This window comes from Hordeum vulgare, chromosome 5H (genome assembly GCF_904849725.1).
Source record: "Hordeum vulgare subsp. vulgare chromosome 5H, MorexV3_pseudomolecules_assembly, whole genome shotgun sequence".
NCBI classification, from domain to species: domain Eukaryota; kingdom Viridiplantae; phylum Streptophyta; class Magnoliopsida; order Poales; family Poaceae; genus Hordeum; species Hordeum vulgare.
In genome coordinates, this window is record NC_058522.1 from 523,121,703 (window position 1) to 523,145,225 (window position 23,523).

Genomic DNA, 23,523 nt, shown 5'->3' on the forward strand with positions numbered 1-23,523 from the left:
AACAAAACAAAATAAGGAAAAAACCTGTTACGCCTTGATTCCGCTGCAGCTTGATTTTTTTTTTATCATTCTCGTTAATATTAAGGAAACAACCACAACCACAGAGTCACCTCTATGTTATTTGGATCAAAATCACATTTATCATTCACATGTTTTTTTAGTTAACCTATTGTCACAACCCACTCCCATTTTCCCCCGAAAGAGAGCTTCCAGGTCCAATACCCTCAAGCCCACCATTACAAATTCAACTAATTTTTAGCCAAGTCACAAAATGCAAAGCTACATCTATAATTAAGTAGCACGCTGTAAGCATTGTTCATGAAATGATAGTATTACCTGGTGCATGCTCGTGCTGGGACAGCGGTATGCCTAAAGTATTTTGTTGTGTAATGGCGTTAATTCTCTGTGATATGCCTAGTGGTGTTAGATGGGCATTAGGTGAACACATGCATATCAGTTGATTAGCTTAGTCCTAGTGCCTTACCTTTTGGTTACGTAGTGACTAATGTAATGCGATAAAGACACACGTATGCCCCTTTGCTAGCCATGTTTATGCATCGGTTCCTCTTTTCCGTAGTGCAATTGCTTGCTCTGCATATTTAATTCCCCCCTTGTAATAGTAAGACAAAAGATGTGCTATATGTTTTCTCGAAAGTAGATCGATACGGCAAAAAAGTTTGCGGATTCCAGCATATTTTACAGGGCACTGTGTACGTTGCATTTTTCTAGAGTCTGTACGTCTTACAGATCACTACTGTCCTGGAAAGTTCTCCCTGGAAATATTCGTGAAGGCGAAAAGTCCTTCGGAGGAACTCTCGCAAGTGTTCTATTGAAATCACACGTTGTCTTCCTCAAGCTCCGATATTTTGGGTGGACGGGCTAGTTTAACAAACATATGGAGTAGTACTATAAAGAGGTGCGTGCATTATTTTCTCTCGAAAGGAAAAAAACAAGTACTGTACATTATTTTGGTGGTTAGCTGCTGAGAACATTCTCCTCTTCTTTCTACGTGGAGCGGTTCAGTATACGCATGCGGAAAAAAAAACACGTTGCTCCTTGTACTGCTATTTATAAAGGGTCCAAAGGGTGTGCATCGAAGCTCATCACCTGCCCTCCTCTTCACCGTTTCAAGTTGTACACACACTTGGAGTTAGTTTTCAACCACATGTAAATTAATCTTTGATTCAATATTATGTTACAAAATGTGTATTTGTATGCTTTATCTAGAGCATTACGCTTTTTTAAGCACGTACTCCCTCTGTCAACTAATATAAAAACATTTAGATCACTAATATAAGAGTGCATATCTAAACGCTCTTATATTAGTGATCTAAACGTTTAGTAACTTACATGGCATGGCACTAGAGAAGTAGAGAGGATGCGGTGTGACGGTGACACGCACGGTAGCTACGAAAGAAACTTAGACGAGTAGCCAGTAGGCATCACCCTGCACGTCAGGCCAAGGCGAAGCACAAGGGGGAACCAGCCGCTTCTCGTCGATGGCAATGGCGGCCTCTCCATTCGATGTACCTGCTTTCGAACTGACGCTGACACTGATGAAGCTACCAGCTGCCTGCCTGGTCAAACAACTTAAGCAACTTCATTCACGCAGTGACTGCTAGTCCATATGCGTGTGCTGGATCTACCATGTGCCGAATTGCCAGTATGATGAGTGAACGATCCGATACGATACGATATATTCGTCTTACTGGCCTGGCCAATCAACGTGGCATGTTTGAGCAAAGCAAATTGACGTGGGTTACGGTTAAAGCGTGCACGAGGAGAGGTAGAAAGCAGCCACACCAAACCGTCGTTACCAAGCGACCAACATGCAGCACAACCTACCAATTTTATCTTCAAACTGTCCATCTTTGGATGCTTTGAGGTGAGTCTCACCACCCAACACATGTAGTCATGTAGACAAATACTAGAAGGTGGGCACACTTCGCTGCGTCCTTGGTGTTGTTGAGAATTCAGAAATTGTTCTGTTATTTGGTTTGGGGTGTGGAGGAGACGATGGAGTGTCTTTTTCTAATATATACTTCCTCCGTTTTTAAATATAAGTTTTTTAAGAGATTTTACAAAGGGACTATATACGAAATAAAATGAATGAATCTATATTTTAAAGTATGTCTATATATATCGTATGTAGTCTTTTAATGAAACCTTTAGAAAGACTTATATTTAAAAACGGAGGGAGTACTATAGTACAATATTTTGGTGTGGGCTTTCCGATGGTGTGATTTTGTGTATCTTCTAATCAACACATACATATGTGAAAAAGTTTATTTATGTTGGTGACCGTGGGACTACATTAGGACATCTCCAACAGGTCACTTGTAGTCTTGTTTGTAAAAGAGTTCATCTCATCAGCAAAAATCTACCATACAACTATTCTAATGGGATGTATCTAAGTTATCCAATATGGGATGAGAAAATAAATGTGATTCCTCTCTATTTCACCTTGAACTAGGCTCCCACTTATTTTAGGCTAAAGTTTGACCATAACTAATAAAAAGTAAATTATATGTCACAAAAATAATATCACTCAAAACCTCTTTGGAATGCAAGTTCAATAATAATATTTTTAGTATATACTTTATATTTTGTTGGTCAAATAGATGGCCAAAGTTTGACTCATATACGATGGGGTCCAATAAATCCGGACGGAGGTAGTACAACTTTGTTCTTCCTCCTAATTTATTACATATCACATCATCACTATGTTCTATGTGGCCAGTTAACCAACACCTATCAATTGTTGTAGATGTCCATGGTCGTAAGATGTCGCATGTTATGATTTGTTTCTGCCATGTGAGAAGAGAGTGCGTGGATCTCATGTATTTTTCTAGGCTGGCTGTTGCAGATATGTGTCTTTCTTTCTTCTTCTTCTTCTTTGTGAGAGAGCCGATATGTTTTTTGACGAAGGTATATATTAATACTAAAATGATAGCAATTATATCCTTCCTCATCAATAACACAATATCGCGGTCTAGTTGAGACATTTGAAGATGCACAAAATTCAAAAGGATAAATGGAAAAGAAGCTCACACAAATAACACTGGCACAACAAATGACTTGTAACACACCAATTACCACAAAGGTTCTTCAAAAATAACGCCTCCAAAACCACTCTGCAAACCAGAACCACTATGGTGTCCGGTAGTACCGATTATAGTTCTACAGTTGAAACAACCGCTGGCCCACCGCTCCTGTACCACTGAGGAGTACTATTGCTTGTGTATGCGGTACGATCGGTCGGCAGTTGTTGTTCAGCTCCACAAGGGAGCAGTACAATCGGGCTCAGGTGTGTGAAATCGGCACTTTGTAGATTTGAGTTCTCTCCTCGAAAACAAATAGGAAGGCTATGCGGGTGGCATATGGGTTTTGGGTATGTGATTTGATTCCACCACACCTTTCAACACGGCCCGCACTTAATAGTATAGATTTCCTACATCCAAATAAATAAAAGTATCAAAAATGTTGTGTTCGATCATTTTCTTCCAGATGGGTACCTAACCCTTTTGTTCCATTTTGAATATGCATGTGTAGCTCAAGCACATGGTTAGTGTGCAAATTGTGTTGTCATCAAAACCAAAAATACTTAGCGAAAGAAATTCCCTTTCAGGCTCCTCATTTTTGGTGATTCATGGCAACACAATGATTTGCATAAATACTATGATAAAGCACAAGTTGTCTACTAGAAAATATAGACGGGTTCCCCCTAGATGCATGCAGTATTAGTATTTTTGTTTTTGAAATGCAAAGTGGAGACAACTAGGATCAACACCCCCTGGATTTAATTAATAGACGAACGGCATACCGTAAACGACAACAAATATAAACTCAGAATGCATTTGCAACAACACGTGGAGCAACATATAAGGGCAACACATATAATCAGAGCAACATATAAGGGCAACACCTATACACTAAGATGTCACAAAGTGGCTTCATGTCCTTAGAATCTCCCATCACACCTCTCTCAGCAATGTGCAAGCCACCCACAACATTCTTGTCACTAGATTAGGCTTATCATGTGGAGTGGTAAAGAGCTCATCCCATGTCATCCAAGTAAGAGTGTGAGCATAATCGGTGCCAAAATGAACCGTGGCAAGAAACTGGGCCACTAGAGACATATCATAGTTGAACACAATCAACTTGATCAAGTCAAACTCAGTGCAAACTGCTAAGGGCTCACCAAATTAACATGCATGATATTTGATGTGTGGAACATTGATGGTGAATTGCTTGACATACTTGTTCTTATGAGTATCATATACATTAGAGAAAATACTCTCATGAATCTCTGACCAGAACTCGGGATTCGTCCATCCTTTGCACGAGGGGTCAGGTAGGGGCCATGATGATGCTTAAAAAAATCCCTTCTATGTCAGTGTGTTGAGTGGCTTGAGAAACATATACTTGGCTGCAAGTGACTTCTAACAACGGGCAGGCTTGGATGGATCGGTCACCTTAGAGGGTGCTTGGATCCAAGGGACTAAAACTAGTCTGACTAAAACTAGTCTCTTTAAGAGGCTAAAGTTTCAAGCACCCCTGACTAAAGAGAGGCTAAAACTAGTCTTATGGCTAAAATCTTTTAGTCAGGGATACCCCTACTAAAATGTGCATTAGTCCTCTCTCTCCTCATTTAACTCCTCAGGCAAGTTCTGGATTGGAGGGTTTGGAGGATAATAAATGCTCATTAACATGATTTTAGTCTCTTTAGTATTTGGATCCAAGCATGAGTGAGACTAGCAAGTTTTAGTCTCATTACTTTTAGTCATGGGACTAAAACGTATCCAAGCACCCTCTTAGTATCCTCAATAGACTTTTTGTCCTGTGTGGCATGCTTCTTACGGAGGAGCCCAAGCCTGCACACAGGGGGAATAGAGAGACAAAGCATATGAAACAATAAGTACACAAGTCTACAAAATGCATGAAGTACAAGAAGCAATGCACATAAGTGACAAAAATTTCAGAAAGCGGTTATACCACCCCTAGCACGGGGTGAACCGTTTGAGTGCTCGTACCACTCAGGAGAGTGGTTTTATCGCTGCCTGACAAAACTTCAAGTGCGGCTAGGGTTGGCACAATACACAAATCTAAATCACAATTCACTAGAGTTAATCGCTACTGCAACAAACATGATACAAGCATCTAAGAGTGATCTCCTCCACCAAAGTTTAGCCAAAAACATAGGACACCATAATAATGCCATAGAAAATAGAGGGTTCAAAGATGAAGCCTAAAAGGACGGATCGGATCGTTGGCATCACTGAAATCCATTGAAGGAGGTCGCGAAAGAGGACCGATCCATGGAGTCGATATGATGAAGCACCGATGAAAATGGGGCACCGGAGGGCTCCCCGGAGTAGTGGCGCCAACAGCCCGGAGTTAGGATTCTAGATGGGGGTGGGGGAAGTGAGGGGGGAAGATACCCCTTCAGCCCCACTCCCCATCTTTTATACCCGAAGAACTCTAAGCGGTCGTACCACTCCTGGTACAATGCATGGTAGTGCGAGCGGTACTACCACTTATGGGAAGGCAACAATAGTACCGCTTGCACTACATCGGTTGTACCACCCAGTTGTGCAGGCTGTCAGGAGGCCGGTAGAACCGCTCTCCTACGCTGGTTGAATCGTACTATGACGGAGACCCATGTTAGGGCGGTATGCACTCAAGAGTTGCACTTGGTAGATTTTGGTTCTCTCCTTAAAAAGGGATAGGGAGGCTATGTGGGTGCAATATGAGTTTTTTGTATGTGATTTGATTCCATCTGTACCTTTCAACACGGATACCCTCTTAGTGATACAATTTTTCTACGATCAAAGAAATAAAAGTGTCGGTAATGTTGTCTTTGATTTTTTTTTCTTTTCGAAGGGGATAACTAAGTCGTTTTGTGCCATTTGAATATGCATGTGTAGCTCAAGCACACCGTTAGTCCACAAACCTCGTTGTCATCAACATCAAAACACTAGGAAAATGTTATTTCATGTTAGTCGCTACATAAATCGATGACTCGCTTCGTTTGCGCAATGCATAATTAACCGTCACGATATATGATTTCCCTTTTGTGCCTAGCTACTCCATTTTAAGGGTTGTTTGGTCCTATGCCTTGGATTGTCACACTTTGCCACACATCTTTTACCTAAGATTAGTTTAATAAAATGAGAGCCATAAGCGGAACACCCACCTAAGCGACCAAATTGACTAACCCTAGATGTGATAACTTTTGACAAAATTAGTCTTAAAGCAAACATCTCCTTAATGTTAGCGTCCATCGGATGAACCATATCATCAGCTACGGAGGACTATCGTGTGAACCTCTCATTATTTTGTCCATGGTGAGAAAGTTTTCTCTACTCGAAAAACGAACAAGAGGACACGGATGAAAATGCTAGGATTCTGAGATATTCCTTTTAAGTCACATCAAATTTCCAACTTACCGCGGCCGTGCTCCTTTCTTTTTACAGCATGTATATCTCCACCAGCAACGACAATATGTTTCCATGGAAAAGAATGAAGCCATGGATTTTGACGGTGGGATTTCCATGCGTCGAAATCGTGTAATTAATGCCAGCTAGTAGAGTAATAAATAAATGGAGGAAACGAAAAGGAAACGGGAAATTCGCAGGGTGGGAAACGAAGCGCTGCCTCCATCTCAGGCGGGTGGGGGGATAGGCCAGAGAGAGACGTTCCAATCCTCAAGGTTCCAGCTGCCGCAGGCACCGGGAACACGGCCGCTGTTGGCCTCTGGTGTACGCCAGACGGCTAGCCTAGCCCAGTGCACCGCGCGCGCACGCTGGAGCGCGACTGGAGCCAGCCGCGCGACCACACGGCCGTAGGTAGGAGTAGATCTCTCCTCCTCCCCGGTGGGAGTCGTCCCCTTCGCGGAAAAGCTTGCCTCGCCTCGATCTGCCGATATTTCTGCGCCCCTTCCTCTCCTCTCCTCTACGCGTCCACTGCTAGCAGCAGCTAGGAGTAGCAGCAACAGCAAGTAAAAGCGATACAGTACAGCAAAGCCCAGCTTCGCGGTGCCGCCGCTGCACTGCATGGGGGATGATTCCCTCCTACGCTCCGGGACCCAACACCACCCGCCGTAGCAGCTGCTGCCTTTCTCTTCTCTTTTGGCCCCCGGCAGTATCAAAGGCCGGGGGTCGACATGATGCGCAAGCAGATGACAACGAGCGCCCCTCCCCACAAGCCAACAAATTACGTACTAGTAGGCCGGCTGCCTTTACAGTGAGATATTTTCTACAAGCTCTCACTGCACAGCAACACTCAGTTTTCCAAAAAGGAAAAAAAGAATGCCAGTTACTTGTTTTTTTCCTTTTCTTTCTCTAAAGCTGTTTTTACTCGACGCTAGTTGTTAAACTATTTTTCGGACGGCTGTCCTTATTTAACTTATTTAAGTGTTTAGAAACCGTTGATCTATGCATTTAATTCGAGAGCAAGATTTAGCATGCTTACAAAAATCAATGGAAAGAAAGTATCAAAATGAAACCTACTCCTTTTTTTTCAGGGGAAAATGAAATCTACACTTGAGTACATCCTTTTTTTTCAGGGGAAAATGAAATCTACACTTGATGAAGTAAAGGACAACCCGGTGCAGATTTTTTTTTAAAAGGATTTTTATTACACGTAGATGTTATATCCATGTGAAAGCACAGTGACAGCTCAGTCCTCCTGGTGACATGTGAAGTTCAGCTTCAGCCGGACCATATCTTCCTGCCAATGAAGATCTAGTTTCATTATTATGCTTGTTACAAATTAGCAAAACGAATATTATGCAATTTCTACTCTCCAATTCCTGCCAATGAAGATCTAGTTTCATTATTATGCTCGTTATAATTTAACAAAACGAATAGGAGTATTATGCAATGTCTAGTACGCTCCAGTTACCATTTGTTTCTCCGAGACGAATACACGAGAAGTGGCAACAAACCATCAGTAATGCTAACACTGTTCTTGTGCCACTAATACAAATGCTTAGAGACAAAAAGCAGAGAGCCCACTGGGGCATAAACATTAAACAACGTGCCAACCCCAACCACAGTGAGTCGCCCCATATATACCGAGCTCCCCTGTAAACCACAGCACCACGCACCGCCTAGCCCCGCCAACCAGAGCGGAGCATCTCTCCCCGGCCTCCCTCGCCTCGGTGTCGCCGCCCATGGCCGTCGCCAAGAGCAAGGCAGGCAAGCACGCCGCCCCGCTGCTCGGCAAGTACGAGCTCGGCCGCCTCCTCGGCCGCGGCACCTTCGCCAAGGTCTACCACGCGCGCTCCCTCGTCGGCGGGGAGGCCGTGGCCATCAAGGTGCTCGACAAGCCCGGGCTCGCCGCCACCGCCGGCATGGACGCGCGCGTGCTCGGCGAGGTCTCCGCCATGCGCCGCCTCCGCCACCCCAACGTGCTGCGCCTCCACGAGGTGCTCGCCACGCGCTCCAAGGTCTACCTCGTCATGGAGCTCGCCCCCGGCGGCGACCTCCTCTCCAGGCTCGCCTCCCTCCCGTCGCGCCGCCTGCCCGAGCACGCCGCGAGGCGCGTCTTCCTCCAGCTCGTCTCCGCGCTCATCTACTGCCACGCGCGCGGGGTGTCCCACCGCGACGTCAAGCCGCAGAACGTCCTCCTCGACGCCGACGGCAACCTCAAGGTCTGCGACTTCGGCCTCGCCGCGCTCCCGGAGTCCCACCGCGACGACGGCCGCCTGCACACCGCCTGCGGCACGCCCGCCTTCGCCGCCCCCGAGGTGCTCCGCCGCAAGGCGTACGACGGCGTCAAGGCCGACGCATGGTCCTGCGGCGTCATCCTCTTCGTCCTCCTCGCCGGCCGCCTGCCGTTCGACGACTCCAACATGGCCGACATGTGCAGGAAGGCGCACCGCCGCGAGTACACGCTCCCGGAGTGGGTGTCCCAACCGGCGCGCCGCCTCGTCAGCCGCCTGCTCGACCCCAACCCAGCCACCCGCCTCACAGTCGCCGAGCTCTCCACCCACCCGTGGTTCAAACGCTCGCTCAGCCTCGACTCGCAGCTCGGAAGCCTCCTCGGCGGCGCGCCGGAGCGCGATCTCCTGTTCCAGGCCCCGCCGACGCTGAACGCGTTCGACATCATAAGCATGTCGCCGGGGCTCGACCTGTCGGGACTCTTCGGCGAAAACCGGCGGAGCCGTGAGAAGCGGTTCATGACGACGGCGTCGCCGGAGCAGATGGTCGAGCAGCTCGGGCACTCGGGTGCAAAGCTCGGTTACTTCATGGTGGGCAAGAAAGGAGTAGAGCGGCTGCCACTAGGCGGCCTGTCGGGGCTCGTGGCCATGTCCATGGAGATGTCGGAGGTGGCGCCGCCCCTGATGCTCGTCGAGCTGAGGCTGGAGGCCGGCGACGACGAGGAGGTCGAGAAGTTCGGATGGGACGAGCTTAGGACGGAGCTTGGGGAGGTGGTCATGGCGTGGCATGGATGCGAGGAATTGTGAGGAGTTGGGGGATGTACATGTATGATCTGATCTGATGCCAGAAAGAGCTAACTAGGACTTTGTGGCAGATTGAAGGGGGTAGATTTGTTAGTTCATTCACTCTGATTTTGATGTTTGTGATTAGAAATTTTGTGGGAATGAATCTAGATTTTGTGCCTTTGTGGTGCTGGCTGTAGGCTCTTGAATCTAATGATAATAGCCTTGCCTCATACTTCTATGTGCGTTGATCTTATGAAAATATGAACACAGCCATACACTAATACACTGCATGCACCAAATTGGATCCTAAATTGACACAATGACATATATAAAAAAACTTGGTTGTTAGTACATTCAATCAAATTGATGTTTGTGATTAGACTTTTATTTTTAAGGAGATGCTGGATTGTTAGCTGAACCATGATTTGTGATGCTTACCTTCAACTTGAAGCCTTGAATCTAATGATACTATATGCTAGCCTTAGGCGACATGATTCAGGTTGTAACATAACATTGTTCGAACTCTCTGGAAGGTAGCCTACTTCTTTTCCTTTAAAAACTCCACATGCATAATGGAAACCTGAGGGCTTTCCAAAGACAATTAGTGCTGATAAATTAGTGCCATGACAGCTACTACAAGGTGCTTCCTGCAAGCACAATAAGAGTCATTACTAACTCTTCATAAATTTTTGACGGAGATTAACAGTCTAATGCACCACCCTGCTGGTACATCTGTCATCTTCTTCCCTGGCAGGTACTACTACTACTACTGAACGTCTGAACCAGAAGAAAACTGCAGCTCTGCTGCCTGCCACTGTCCCTACAAATTACGCACATATATAGCTGCTTATCCAGTAATGGCTACCGAACGTAATTATTGACAAGATTTGGAAATTGAAAGGGACCAAGGAACGAATTCCCTGTCTTAACTCTCAACAATATCTCAGCGCGTTCTTGTTTGTTGTGCTGGTCCTTTTCCATGTCAATTCCTTCATGTCTGTCCTTCAGTGGTGGCCTGATGATTGCCCATATATGGAAGAGTCATCTGCGTCCGTCCGTTTGAAGCGCGGATGAATCGTTTTGCTGAAGAATATGCCATAATTGCTCAGGATGATTCGAACCTATCGACGGGTAAGCATCTCGGTAAAAGTAGTGGGAGTCGTGGTCAAACAGAAGCAATCGATCCCTATAAGGCTATAGCTGGCGTGCACCATGGAAATGCATCTCAGAACAGGTAGAAAGGTTTTTAGTACTGCACCAAGGTTTACATGATCTTGGTTAACACAAGTTATTGTGTTAAGTGATTAGCAAGCACATTCTAGTTTCACAAACACCTCGTTTTATGTTAGCTGATCAGCATCATTGGTAAACCTATTGCCGGTGTCAGTGGGCAGTAGTGAATGAAAAGTCAGAGTAGATTCAGAAAGCCTATGAGCTGATCGATGTCGACGAAAGCCAATGGCTATTGGGTCAGATACCAGCGCGCGAAAAAGGAGCGACCTTGACATGGGCATCAAGGAATTAAGGAACTTGACACTGGCTTAGGGACAAATCTAAGTAACTTGCACTGCCAGCTTATCTCCTACAGTAGTTTATTCTCTAAAGCTACTGTAATCTGGACTACGAGTTCTCCTGTCTAAACTGGTGAAAATGGAGAATGAGGTATTGCATTTGAGCATGTGTTCTGGCCGACAAGGCCATGAGAAGAAAATAGGGGCAATGGAGCTGCACGAGCAATGAGAGAGGCGCATGCATACTAATGTTGGTGTTTGACCATCTGCTGCCAATTCTGAATCAACAGACATTACAAAGAGAAGCCAAAATAATCTTTTCTCGGTAGGTCTTTCGTCACGAATTCTACCTTCAGCGGAGAGGAAAATGGAGGGGATAACTACGGATGATGATAAACACGTACGAAGGCATATATTCCATGACAGTTTGTGGCACGTCTGCACGTGCTAAATATGTATCTTTCATACTGTACAAGGGAGAGGAGACCGTCTCTAAATTAACAAACCCAACAACCAGTCAGAAATTGCAACGACTTAAACATCTCATAGACGGAGCGAAAAAAATAGTAAAAAGGAAACCCCAAATGGCATATAAAGAGTGTTGAGAAAACAATTATAGACAACGAACAAGGACGCAAAATAGCTACTAACGTCGATGTAGGGATGGGAACTGGGTCCCATTTAATCTCATTTAAACCCACTTATTATCTAATAGTTAAAATATTTGTTTTTTGAAAAAAATGAACTATGAAGCTAGAAAAAGCTAAATAAATGGAACTTGTGGCTGCCACTTATTTGCCATTTACATCCCTACGTCGATGCCCTCGTTTACCCTTCAGATTACACCAAAGCAGAAAGGCAATATCTTGAAGGGAGGCACGCCACCGAAGAAAGATCCTGTCTTCTTTGCTCCCAGTTGGCTAGACGCCATGAGAGTGGTAGATGTCTCCAACACCGAAGAAGGCCTTTCGCCTTGCGCCCAGGATCGAAGGGCGCATTAGCGGGAGGGTAGTCGCATGAGCACTTGACAAGTTCTAAGGGTGCTGAAATGGCGAGCACGACCACGTCACCAAGAAAACAACCCATGGATAATGCCGCTTCCCGTGACACATATCACAAAGAAGACATAAGCATTAGAACAAAGTCACCCAGAGAAGACATCGTTGAGAACACTGTTCAACAATACCACCAAGACAGGTTGGAGCTCTCCAAGGTCGTTGGATCTCGTCACCACCGCCGAATTTTCTCAAATTATATACTCCCTCCGACCAGGTGTATAGGGCATGCGCGTTGTTCTAGGTCGTTAATTTAACTATTTAAATATATATTATATGTAATAAATAATATACCATTAGATTCATGTGAGGGTGTAGTTTCTGAATATGTAATTTTTATCACATATAATATATATTAAGTTAGTTAAATTGACAACCTAGAACTACGCGCATGCCTTATACACTTGAACGGAGATAGTAGGTCGTATCATATGGTGCTCCATATACATCAACCCGTCGAACACATGAGAGAAGCACGGGGGGTCCTATTTGACACATAGGTCAAACATAGGTCGCTAGTTAGCAACCGAGCATGCACCCCCTAACACCCCCACCCCTACTGCTGCTACGTACACTTTGGGACGACCCATTAACTCTTTCTGGTTTTGGGAAGGTTTTCTCTTTCTTTTGTGTTTTTTCTTTCGGTTTTTCTTGCCATCTTAATTTTTGTTTTTTCTTTCCTTTTTTTCATGTTCATTTTTTCACCTTTATTTTTAACTTTTTTTGAAACCATGAACATTTTTTGAAATCATGAATATTCCTCAAATTTATGAACATTTCTAGAAACTCATGAACATTCTTTTACAAATTTGTAAACGTATCTGAATTTTTCAACATTTTTTAAATTGAAGAAAAATTATTGAAATAGGGGACGATATTTGAAATTCACGAACATATTTATTAGTTTTGAGGAGCATTTTTTAATCAGTGATCATTTTTTTTAAATTGATGATTTTTTAAATAGATGACCATTTTTGTAATTCACAATGCTTTCTAATTTTAAAAACATAAACTTGCGAACATTTGTTCAAATTCCAAAATATTTTTGCAAAATAATGAACTTTTTTAACTATACGAATATTTATCTCATAATCATGAACATTTTTTGTATATGCGAACATTTCTAAAAAATCACAACCATGATTTCTTGAACTTTTTTCTAATTCACAATTTTTTAATTTTTGTATTTTTTGAATATTAAATTATTTAAAGAATAGAAAAAGAAAAGAACAAAAGCAAAATGAAAAATAGGGCACCCTACACATGGGCCGGCCCAAAACGAGGGGGGTGGGGTTGGAGGGTGCTGCACGCTAGCTCGCTCATCGGCGCCAATGAAACTCCAAATGGCATATAAAGAGCATTGAATATACAAATATAGACAACAAACAAGGAAGCAAAGTAGGTACAACGTCGAGGCCTCGTTCACCCTCCTAATTACACCATAACAAGAAGGCAATATCTTGAAGGGAGGCAAGCGGTCGAAGAAAAATCAGGCCTTCGTTTGCTTCGAGTTCGCTAGACATCATTAGAGTGACATACGTCTTCACAACTGGAGCGGGCCTTTGGCTTCTCGCCCACGATCGAAGATCATCATGTTGTTGGTAAGGTAGAACCATTCACCTGCATAGACACTGAAAAGTTGTCAATGTACATAAATGGCAAACACGACCATCTCGCCAAATAAACAACCCATGAACACCGCCGCTTCCCGCAACACAATGACTGAAAAAGATAGTTGAACAATACCATTAAGATAAGCTGGAGCTCTGCAAGTCCGTTGGATCTCATCCACAATCGAAATTGTTGTCATTCGAGTACCCTCTCCCCCAATCCTATGATGAGGGTACCCCCTAGACACAATCCAACACCCAATCCGGGACATCCATGGAAGATTCAACAACCCACATTGTTTTTTTTTTTGCATTTTTGAGCAGTACATGTAACATGTTTTGCTTCTCTTGTAGTCTTTTTTTCACTTGTCGGGGGCTTATGTTGTAGTTTTTCCTGGTAGATTGGCGTGGGTTACAGCGAGGCCGCTTTGTATCACTGGATTCTTTGCAATTGGGGGGCATGAACACCTTATTGAAAGAGAAAATTGCAAGACAAACAATTTCAGCATATTTTTTGTAACTCAACAATTGCAGCACTGGTTTTAGGAGAAAGAACAATTGCACCAATGTTGGCACCTGATCAGAAATAGCCATTGGACTGAAACCCGGAAGAAAATCGATGTTCCTTTTCTTTTCAGAAAATCAGTTACTGATGTTTATTTCCCGCCTGCACGTACAAATCATTTTTTTTTATAACGTGCTCATATAATTGGCGTACAAAACAATTATATCTATTGTCCGTGGCCCAATATTGGACTATTTTACAGAATTATATGGGCCGGGCCATATGGCGCCCATGTGCATCAAACATCCACCCCACAAATAAAAAAACGAAAAAAAAACACACAGCCGTCGAGCACGCGAGAGAAGCACGTGCTAACGCAGAAACCACAGAACGCTATCCCATCGGAGAAAATCTCCGCGACTCCTCCCATTTCCTATCACTCCGGCGAGCGAGCGACAGCCATGGTGATTGCTCCAGTCGCGACCTACTCCTCCTGCCTAGCGCCACCGCCGGCGAAGAGTACGGCGTACCGAGCGCATATCGCCGCCGCCGGGCTCTCCTCGAGGGCGTCCTCCTTCGCTGCGGGCAGCGGGCTCGCCGTCGCGGCGGCTTCCGCGGCGGTGGCCGCGCGGCCCAGGCGGACGGGCGCGGGGGGCGGCGCGCTCGGGTGCAAGTGCCTGTTCGGGCTCGGCGTGCCGGAGATGGTCGTCATCGCCGGCGTCGCGGCGCTGCTGTTCGGGCCCAAGCAGCTCCCCGAGATCGGCCGCAGCGTCGGCAAGACCGTCAAGAGCTTCCAGCAGGTACGGAATTGGAGCTTAAATTAGTAAAGATAGCGTGTATCCGTTTGCAAAATAGCTAAATCCTGGCATTATAACAAAGTCACAAAGAGGGGCAACTTAAAATCGGTACTCGATTTCTAGGTGCCTAATTCAGATAGTCAAATCGCTGAAACATTTGACCTTTAACACTAGGGGACTATGGGACATGCTTTGTGCCAATTGGTTGAAGTAGATGATTTTGGTACTTTTCATATGCTGCTATCTGATCAGCTATAGCACCTTATTTATTGTAAACTTCTATCTGATCAGCTATAGCACCTTATTTATTGTAAACTTCTATCTGATCAGCTATAGCACCTTATTTATTGTAAACTGTAAACGGGTATTGGTGGTCGCAGTTGTGCTATATTTACTTACAAATGTACTCCCTCCGTTCCTATATACATCCGTATGTACTTCTCTAGTGAAACCTGTAAAAAGGCTTATATTTAGGAACGGAGGGAGTAACTGTGAGTGGGTTTCCTGCAAACTGCATGCATGTGTTCTGTCATTTCAACCATTTTAACATGAACTGAACTAAGGTGCGGGGCTCCAGTGCTCATAGCTCTAGCATTTTTATTGCACATAAGTGTGTCAATCAGGGATATTTGGGTTGATGCGAGAAACTTATCGATGAAGATGGGATAGTCTGGAAATATTTGAAGTTTTATTAATCTTGATCACTGTATCCATTGTGATTTTACAACCAGGCAAGCTTTAGTGGTTTGCAGTTATCAGATTAAGTTATCAAGGAATTAATTCGGTGGGTACATATGCATATATACCTTAGTAGATGATCTTGGTCTCTGCTCATGCTGGAGTCTGCTTTACAATGTTTCGTTATGTTATCTAGTCCATATGTGTGTGGTTGTCCCGTTCCTTTTGTGCTTGCACTTGCTGATGCATGGGCCAGCATGAGTGTGAGTCTTGGATCTGGGGTCTATGTCCTCTAGTTTGCTTTTGATTTCCCCGTGAAGCAATGGGAATTTGGTACCCCCTCCGATCCATAATATAGCTAGGCAGAAGGTCTGCACTGCACAAATTTGATTTCATGCACTATGATCAAACATCCAATTCACATAGTCCTGGATTCAAAGTCAAAAACATGTGTTTGCATGATCCTTCACTGCCTCTGTATGTCTGAAAATGGCCACTGTCAAGTGTAACGATAGCAGAGTGTTCCTAACTACTATAGCCATATACCTGAGACCTAGCACTTGTTGGTATATTCTGAACGCTGCTCTAGTTTGTTGTGTCATATCAAGTCATATTACTGTCATACACTTCCATGTATGTAGGCAGTCCATTCAGTTCCAGTTTATGACTTGTTTCCTTACCTGTCTCTCTCTATCTGAATCCACTCTCAGGCAGCCAAGGAATTTGAAACAGAACTGAAGAAAGAGCCCGAGGAAGGCGGCGGCGACCAGCCTCCACCTGCAACCCCCACGGCGGTCAGCAGCAGCGACGATGAAGAGAAAAAGGAGTTAGAGGCATCGAGTAGGAAAGAGAGCGCATGATGACCGGGCCACCGATTGCAAACTAGAAGAAGAGTTGTGTATGTATGTAAAAACATCGTGACGTTCTAGCACATTGCTCCCTGTTTTTGTTGTTCTTGCAGGCCATGCAGCAATATTGTTTGTAACCGGCGAATACGTGTCCCCTCTGAAATACCATGTTGCTAATGTATGAGGTTACTTGTGTACGTACATCTCTGTTGTTTTTCCTGTCGAAAATTATGTAGATCAGTTTGGAATAGAGCAGTGAAGGATTGTGCCTGACATTGCTAGCTCAGTTGGATTTATAGCCAGAGAGAGAAGGGTGGGCCCGCATTGTCAGACACTGCAGCCGAACGTTTTGGGCCCCAGCAGCAGAGAGAGAAGAAGCGGGGCACCTTTCCCCTCCCCGGCAATAAACTCACGAGGCCACACTCTCGGGAGTGGAAAAGGAAAGCAGAATCCGGAATTATCGCCCATGGCTCTCCTCGCCGTCGCCTCCCCGCTCAAAACCCTAAACCCTACCTTGAGCCCGAGCCCCAGCCGCCGCCGTCGTCTCCTCCTCAGCTCATCCCTTCTCCGCGTGCCGCCGCTGCTCTCGCGGAGCGGCCGCCTCCGCTGCTCGGCCGGCTACGGCGATGCCGCCGCGCCGCAGCAGGCGGCTCCGACGACGCAGCGGCCGGACGAGATCCCGTGGAGCAGGGAACTCTGCAACTCGGTGCGGCTCATCGGGACGGTGGGCACCGACATCGAGCTGCGCCAGCTCCCCAGCGGCGCCTCCGTCGCGCGGGGGCGCATTGCCGTCTGGAAGTCGGCCACCGAGACCACATGGTAAGTAATTTCGGCATTGGCCAAGCCTGAGCTGTGCGAGCTCGTGATTACAATTCGGAGTGGATGCGGTAGCGTGTTTGGCCGTGTTTATTAGTGTAACCAGCATGGTAGTTCATGGATGCCGCCAAATGTTGGCACTATGCGGAGGGGAGCACTTTACCCCTGTTTTTGTACCATCAATCAACAGGCCATCAATTTGCTGTGTTACGAATTACTAATAGAATAAAATGTGCTATGTGCGGCTCCTTACCGTAGATTGATGCCTCAGTTTAAAGCGACTTCAGTTGGGGCAGGAAAAGTTTAAGTATGCTTCTTCCTGAGGTTATTAGCTTGCTATAGGAGCTATGTACCACTTGACAAGATTCAGAAATATGTTATCGACAAACGTGCTGTGGACATCCTCTGCAAGCATCATTTACAGATTAAGCATGAAACCGAGAGCAAGGTCCAGATTAAGCATGAAGTCAAGAGCATGATTAACTAGTCAGTTAAGCCTGAAACTCCAATCTGCACGATGCAATAGTTGTTTCCCTTTGACCAATCAGTTGCTAACCCAAAACTACTGTTTATGCATCGCTTAAGCATAATTTGGAACTGTACCTCTTTTTGCTATGTAAGTCATGTTATACCGTCTGTTCGTCACATATTAAATAATGGTTTTCGTAAGTGTCCATTAGATTCATAAGTGTTTAATGGGTGGTGCTTGTAGGGTAACTCTTGCATTTTGGGACGACTTGGCTGTTGTGGCCTCTGAGCATGTTAAACAGGGAGACCGCATATTTGTTTCTGGACGGCTTGTATCAGATACTGTTGATGAGGGGCCTGAGAAGCGGCAGGTTTACTACAAGGTACATCTCTGCAAATAATTTGTATTTAGCTTAACATGTTCTCTTTTCATGCTGTTGGCATCACTGCTCTTTCTCCTGGTTATATATTTTGCAGGTTGTCGTTCAACAGTTCAACTTCATTGAGTCCTTCCAGCCTGTGCGGTTATATTCAGAGTCAGGCCAGGATGGTATGTATTTAACTCGGCTGGCTTGCTTATATCTTCATTTCATGTCGTAGAACTACTGATCTCTTCTCACCTGTTTACACTTCTGTCTTATGGTTATTTATTTGCCTGTTCTCTATATTTACTTTCAGTAGATGGCAGTACTGTAATTGTTTACATTTTGTAGTGCTCACATTTCCTTCAAACTGTCAATGTCCAATGTCTAACCATTCTGGAGCTTGGATATTGTTCTGTAGTCTTCAAAGTCACATGTTATAGGCCCTTCTATATAAGGTCTCTATTTAAAGTGTTATATCCTGTGCAACTTTTAGAATATAGCAAGTTACTTGTGAAAGATTGCAGAGAAGGCTGTGAGAAGTTATCTCATGTAGCCAAATTAATCCTGGATTATAATGCCAAAACTTGCAACACAAGATAAGTACTCTTTCTTGCTTGATTGTCAGACATTTGCACACTGAATTGCATAAGTTTTATGGATTTGTTCAACTGGGCATTTTTGGATCAAAATTACATCTTTCATGTATGTATATAGCCTGGTCTTAACTCTTAAGAGGTTCCAGTCCAGTGATACACATAATTGCGTTGTAGGTAGCTGTATATTGATGTAAGAAAATATATTGAAAAATAGTAAAGAGTGACACTTGGTTGTGAATTAAAGGTGGAAAGTATGGAGAGTATGTTGGTAATGACTCTACTTCTGGTTCAACTGAGAATAAAAAGGGAGATTACATGAGTTCTTCCTCTCGTTCAACTGAAGCACTGTGGCAAGCATTCTTCGCTAATCCTCTTGACTGGTGGGATAACAGGAAAGATAAGGTTACATCTCCTTCTTTTATTCCTTTCGAGGCATTTAGAATTTTAGACGCTTTGGCATATATTGTTTTCTATGCGTTAATGTCTGTCTTTGTATGTAAACCACCTACACATTTTAGGAGTGTGTATCCATTAGCCCTCTTTGGGTTGAAGGAATTTCATAGGCCCTCTTTGGGTTGAAGGAATTTCATAGGCCCTCTTTGGGTTGAAGGAATTTCATAGGAATTTTGGAGGATTCAAATCCATAGGAAATTTTCCTATGGAAGCACTTTGGATCATAGGAATGGGTTCACCAAATTACTATGGAATCCATTCCTATACCCTCCATTCCCTAGGAATCTAAACAGAAGATCAAACCTCATTTTATTTTTCCTTTGAGAAGTCCAATGCACTTACACTCTATCTCTCCTCAATCCTCTAAAATTCCTCTGTTCATTTCCTGTGCACCATCCAGAGACTTGTATAAAATTCGTATGTTTTGAAACCCTCTAGGAATTAATAGTACATGGCATCTCATTCCTTCCTTTATTTCCTATTCCTACGATCCAAATAAGCCCTAAGATCCTTAGTGGCATAATAACATTCTAACTATACATTTTCATGTGATTTGGCTTTATTTTGACCATGTTTATTAGGATTACTATGTTTTTCCAATTACTGTGAAGTGTGAACCAAACACTCAAGTTGTCAGAATTCTTTTACCAGTCCTCTGTTTTACGCATGCATTCCTACCCTATTCCTGCATTTTTAGAATCACTTAGTTGACACTTGAGAGACAGAGAGGAGTAATGGAGAGTAGCCAACATGGAAAATAAAAACAGTAAGATGCCGAATGTAGCCGTCTATGAAGAGTCGGGGCTTGTATTTTCCCTTTGGACAGGAAGATTGGGCATGGCTTCCGAAATTTTAGAAGAGTGTCTGGGCCCCTCAGTGTTCTGCACGCTTAATATATTTTGTGCCGACTTAATGAACATAGGTACTGTGGCAATATTGCTGCTTGAGTTGCGCAATCGAATTTTAATGGGTTATGACTTATCACTTGTGTCAGTCATGATTGCAAGGAATTGCCTAACTGTTGCTTCACTGCTGAGGCGCCCTAGGGTGGTAAGGTGTCACCTCTGCCTTAGATATCTAGCGTATGGCTGCCTCGTTGAAGTGTCTGCCGCCTCCACGGGTCTCTCCCACTTCATGTTCCTTGCTGTGGCTGCCCCTGAGGCTTGGAGATAACGGTCCCGCTGCCTCCTGCACTCCGGCGCGCGTCCTGTTGTGTGTGTGTGCTTCCACAGTCGCCTTCCCCTCCCCAATCAACTCTGCTGTTGTTGTGAGGATGAATAGAGGTTGTAATGAGGGAGAAGGGTCCGGTGGGGTTGTGAGGAGAAGGGATGAGTGTGAGCGTTATGTGCTTGTATCAGGAGAAAAGGGAGCAGAAGATGTGTAGTGGTTGTGCTGAGGGAGAACAGAGGGGCAGTGGAATTAGGCCATGGGAGGAGTATATGGCCACTACTTGGACTTTTGAGCCGTGGGAAAGTGCATAACTAGTAGGCCATTTTTCAATCTTTTCTATTTTTCATTGTAATATATATTCTAAACTGCCCACTGTTCTGTTCCTGTGATGTCTAAGGCATCGTCTTGCCACGCCTTACCTCCCCGTCTTAAATGCTTAAAAGCTAAGTGCTTAGGGGCCTCGCCTTGCTTTACCACCTTAAAAACTATGGTTCTGTGTTATTAGCTCACACAGAATTGTCAAAATCATTCATCTTGAATTTTTTAAAAATATCAGTAATAAATAAAAGAAAATTGTGATTCATCACTATCCATGTTTTTAACCTTTTTAAGATGTCCATAAGGCGACACTTAGACTCTGCTTAGGCTGTAAGGTGCCCTGGCAGCGCCCAAGCATTTCTTCCACCTTAGGAGCTTAGGCGGTGGTAAGGTGGGGGTTGATCACCTTATGGGCGCGTTAAAAACCTTGGTCGCCATGATATGTATAGTACACCATAGTTTCCAAATGTGTGGTCAAAATGTGATAGTTTGTTCGATGTGCTTTAGGGTTCGCCAGCGATATAATTTGTTGGGGAACAAGAACCATAAATCAGGGGGCCATGGACCAGAGGGGAGGGATGTGAGCTGCCACCATTGCTTTCCGTCATTGCTATTGCCACTGCTGTTGCACCTCTTCATTGCTCAAGCTATTGCTGTTGATGCACTGCTGTGGTTGATGCCACGTCAATATCTCTGTTCATGATCGCTGGACATGAGGGAAAGGATGAGATCTGGTCGTATACGCTAGCATTGAGCCAGCCAAGCGAGCTATTGGACTGAGAGAGAAGAAAGATTATGATCACTGATGAAATAAAAAATGACGTGATGGGGTGGATGGGTTATCTTCCTCCTGTTCTCATCTCCACTCACTTGGATCCCCTCCTCTATTGGCATTAGGAGTAACAATGTAGAAATTTCATGTGTATAGTCTCTTTTATCGCATTCTCCATATTTACATATAGTTCATAATTTATTAGTTTTCATGAAGTTATTTGGGCGAACAGTCCTCTAGTAATTTTTCGTGTCCATGTTGCCAAACATTTGTAGAATCTGAGATTAATTTTATGGAGGTACACTAAATCAGTAACTATTTCACAGATTTTCTCATTTTTTATGTAATTTTATGGAGGCACTCTAGATCGATAATTATTTATTATATGGAGGTGCACTAAATCAATTTGGTTTGCATAATTCCCCCCCTCCATGCTACAAGATATTGTATTGCATGGGACAGCTATTAGTTCTAGTTTGGTCTGATTTTATAACTAGAATTTCCAAAAGTCCAAATAGGTGCTAATTTCTTATACTTTCCTCATAATGACTTGCAAAAATGATTCATCATGTTAGGTTCACCCTCATCATGTCAGGTCGTGAAAGTCCGTGCCACCTGCCTTTCCTAGCCCCCCACAAGCTTTATCATACCAGTTGGTTGCATTTTCATTCATATTCATTTGCTTACGCCAATGATTTGTCCATCATACATTTTCTTTGAAGAAATATATGCCCCCCTAATAATCCATACAATGATGAATTGATGACTAATGGCTTGTATGTGTCAACAGAAGAACCCAAGGTATCCAGACTTCAAGCACAAGAGCACCGGTGAGGCGCTGTGGGTTGAGGGGAGGAACAACCCCAACTGGGTCGTCTCCCAGCTGGCGATCTTGGACTCGAGGATGGGTTCCCTGCAGGACAAGCAGAGGAAACCAGTCTCCTACATGTATGCCGACGACTTCATGACATCTGATGCCAGCGACTAAGCCCTGCTATAGGAAGGAGTCAGGAAGCTTCTGATCCCCCAAGTATCTATCCAGTTCCACTATCTTATTATCATGTAGAAAGGTGCGCTATCGCACTAAATTCTTCCGCCGCGTTTCGGTTTTCGTTGTACATAGGTAGGCCAGGGAAGCTTATTAGTCCATCTGTTTTATGTCGGTAGTAGTGACAAATTATGAACATGACCATGTACGAGAAGCTCTATCATCTGCGCACCAGTTGACGCGTTCCAGCAAGCCGTGTCCCGTCTAATCATATGACTAACGACTCAAAGTTTGCAGTTTATACGTGGGAGGTTTCTGCACTGTCGAATCTGTCTCGGAATATCGCGACTTGTGTTAGGAAGAAGTACATCTCACCGTTGAGGGGCGCACATCGAACCAGCAGGATACACGTCGATGCTCTGATCTGATGCTGCCGACCAGACAACGGTGCTTTTGCACCGAAAAATGTGTGGACCAGACAGTGATGATTTGCACCGAGAATTATGTCTAGGCTACTCTCTCCCTCTCTCTTTTCTGAAGAGCACGTGTACCTACCGTCCCTCCAGGCACCATCTGCTCCACCAGCCAAACCATGGCACCATCCCAGAAGGCACAAAGGGTATAGCAGACTTCGATTTCCCTTATGTATTTTTTATAAGATGGTTGCGGACAGTTGCATGTAATTTCGCCTTGAGACGTGGGTTAAAGCCGGCCTCGCTCTTTCTGGCAAAGGAAAAGGAAAAAGGAAAGATGAAGACCTCGCTCGATTTGTTGATCGATGCCGGTGGTGTGGACGCTTGGATCCAGCGCTCATGTGCACCACATGCGCGCTGTCCGCCCACGGATCGACCGGCGCATGTGCTGACCTCAAAATGCAGGGCGGTTTTCATGGGCCGTCTGTGTTACTCGCTTGACCAGTCTTGTGAATCTCTCTCTCGTTTGACTGAGTTTGCTATCTCCTCCTAGGTTATACACCTATTATGAACTATATTTAAAAACACATTTCAAAATGTTTTAGGGAAAAAAAATTCCTGTGTGTGCATCTGGACATCATATGTTCGCACACAAAATTTCGATGAAAAAGAACGTCTTTTATGACATGCATACAAAAGGTGAAAAAAA

At 44.4% G+C, this 23,523-nt stretch overlaps 2 protein-coding genes across 2 annotated transcripts; both read left to right on the top strand.

Annotated features, from left to right (window-relative positions):
* The first annotated feature begins 8,092 nt into the window (after nt 1-8,092).
* On the top strand, nt 8,093-16,656 carry LOC123452144 (CBL-interacting protein kinase 7-like). The gene is made up of 3 exons (XM_045128738.1): nt 8,093-9,468; nt 14,770-14,932; nt 16,318-16,656. The coding sequence occupies exons 1-3, from the start codon at nt 8,177-8,179 to the stop codon at nt 16,465-16,467; spliced, it is 1,605 nt and encodes a 534-aa protein (XP_044984673.1). The 5' UTR covers nt 8,093-8,176; the 3' UTR covers nt 16,468-16,656.
* A 183-nt stretch (nt 16,657-16,839) lies between these two features.
* Nucleotides 16,840-22,653, top strand: LOC123452143 (protein OSB2, chloroplastic-like). The gene is made up of 5 exons (XM_045128737.1): nt 16,840-17,274; nt 17,984-18,122; nt 18,217-18,289; nt 18,945-19,102; nt 22,204-22,653. Exons 1-5 carry the CDS (start codon nt 16,922-16,924, stop codon nt 22,399-22,401), a joined length of 921 nt encoding a protein of 306 aa, XP_044984672.1. The 5' UTR covers nt 16,840-16,921; the 3' UTR covers nt 22,402-22,653.
* Nucleotides 22,654-23,523: the final 870 nt, after the last annotated feature.

Bases quoted from the DNA above. Each gene is read 5' to 3' on its own strand.
- LOC123452144 (XM_045128738.1), top strand. From the start codon at position 8,177: ATGGCCGTCGCCAAGAGCAAGGCAGGCAAGCACGCCGCCCCGCTGCTC. The intron at 9,469-14,769 runs GTGAGGAGTTGG...CGCGCGGCCCAG, and splicing joins TGGCATGGATGCGAGGAATT to GCGGACGGGCGCGGGGGGCG. The intron at 14,933-16,317 runs GTACGGAATTGG...ATCCACTCTCAG, and splicing joins CCGTCAAGAGCTTCCAGCAG to GCAGCCAAGGAATTTGAAAC.
- LOC123452143 (XM_045128737.1), top strand. From the start codon at position 16,922: ATGGCTCTCCTCGCCGTCGCCTCCCCGCTCAAAACCCTAAACCCTACC. The intron at 17,275-17,983 runs GTAAGTAATTTC...TGGTGCTTGTAG, and splicing joins TCGGCCACCGAGACCACATG to GGTAACTCTTGCATTTTGGG. The intron at 18,290-18,944 runs GTATGTATTTAA...TGTGAATTAAAG, and splicing joins TTCAGAGTCAGGCCAGGATG to GTGGAAAGTATGGAGAGTAT.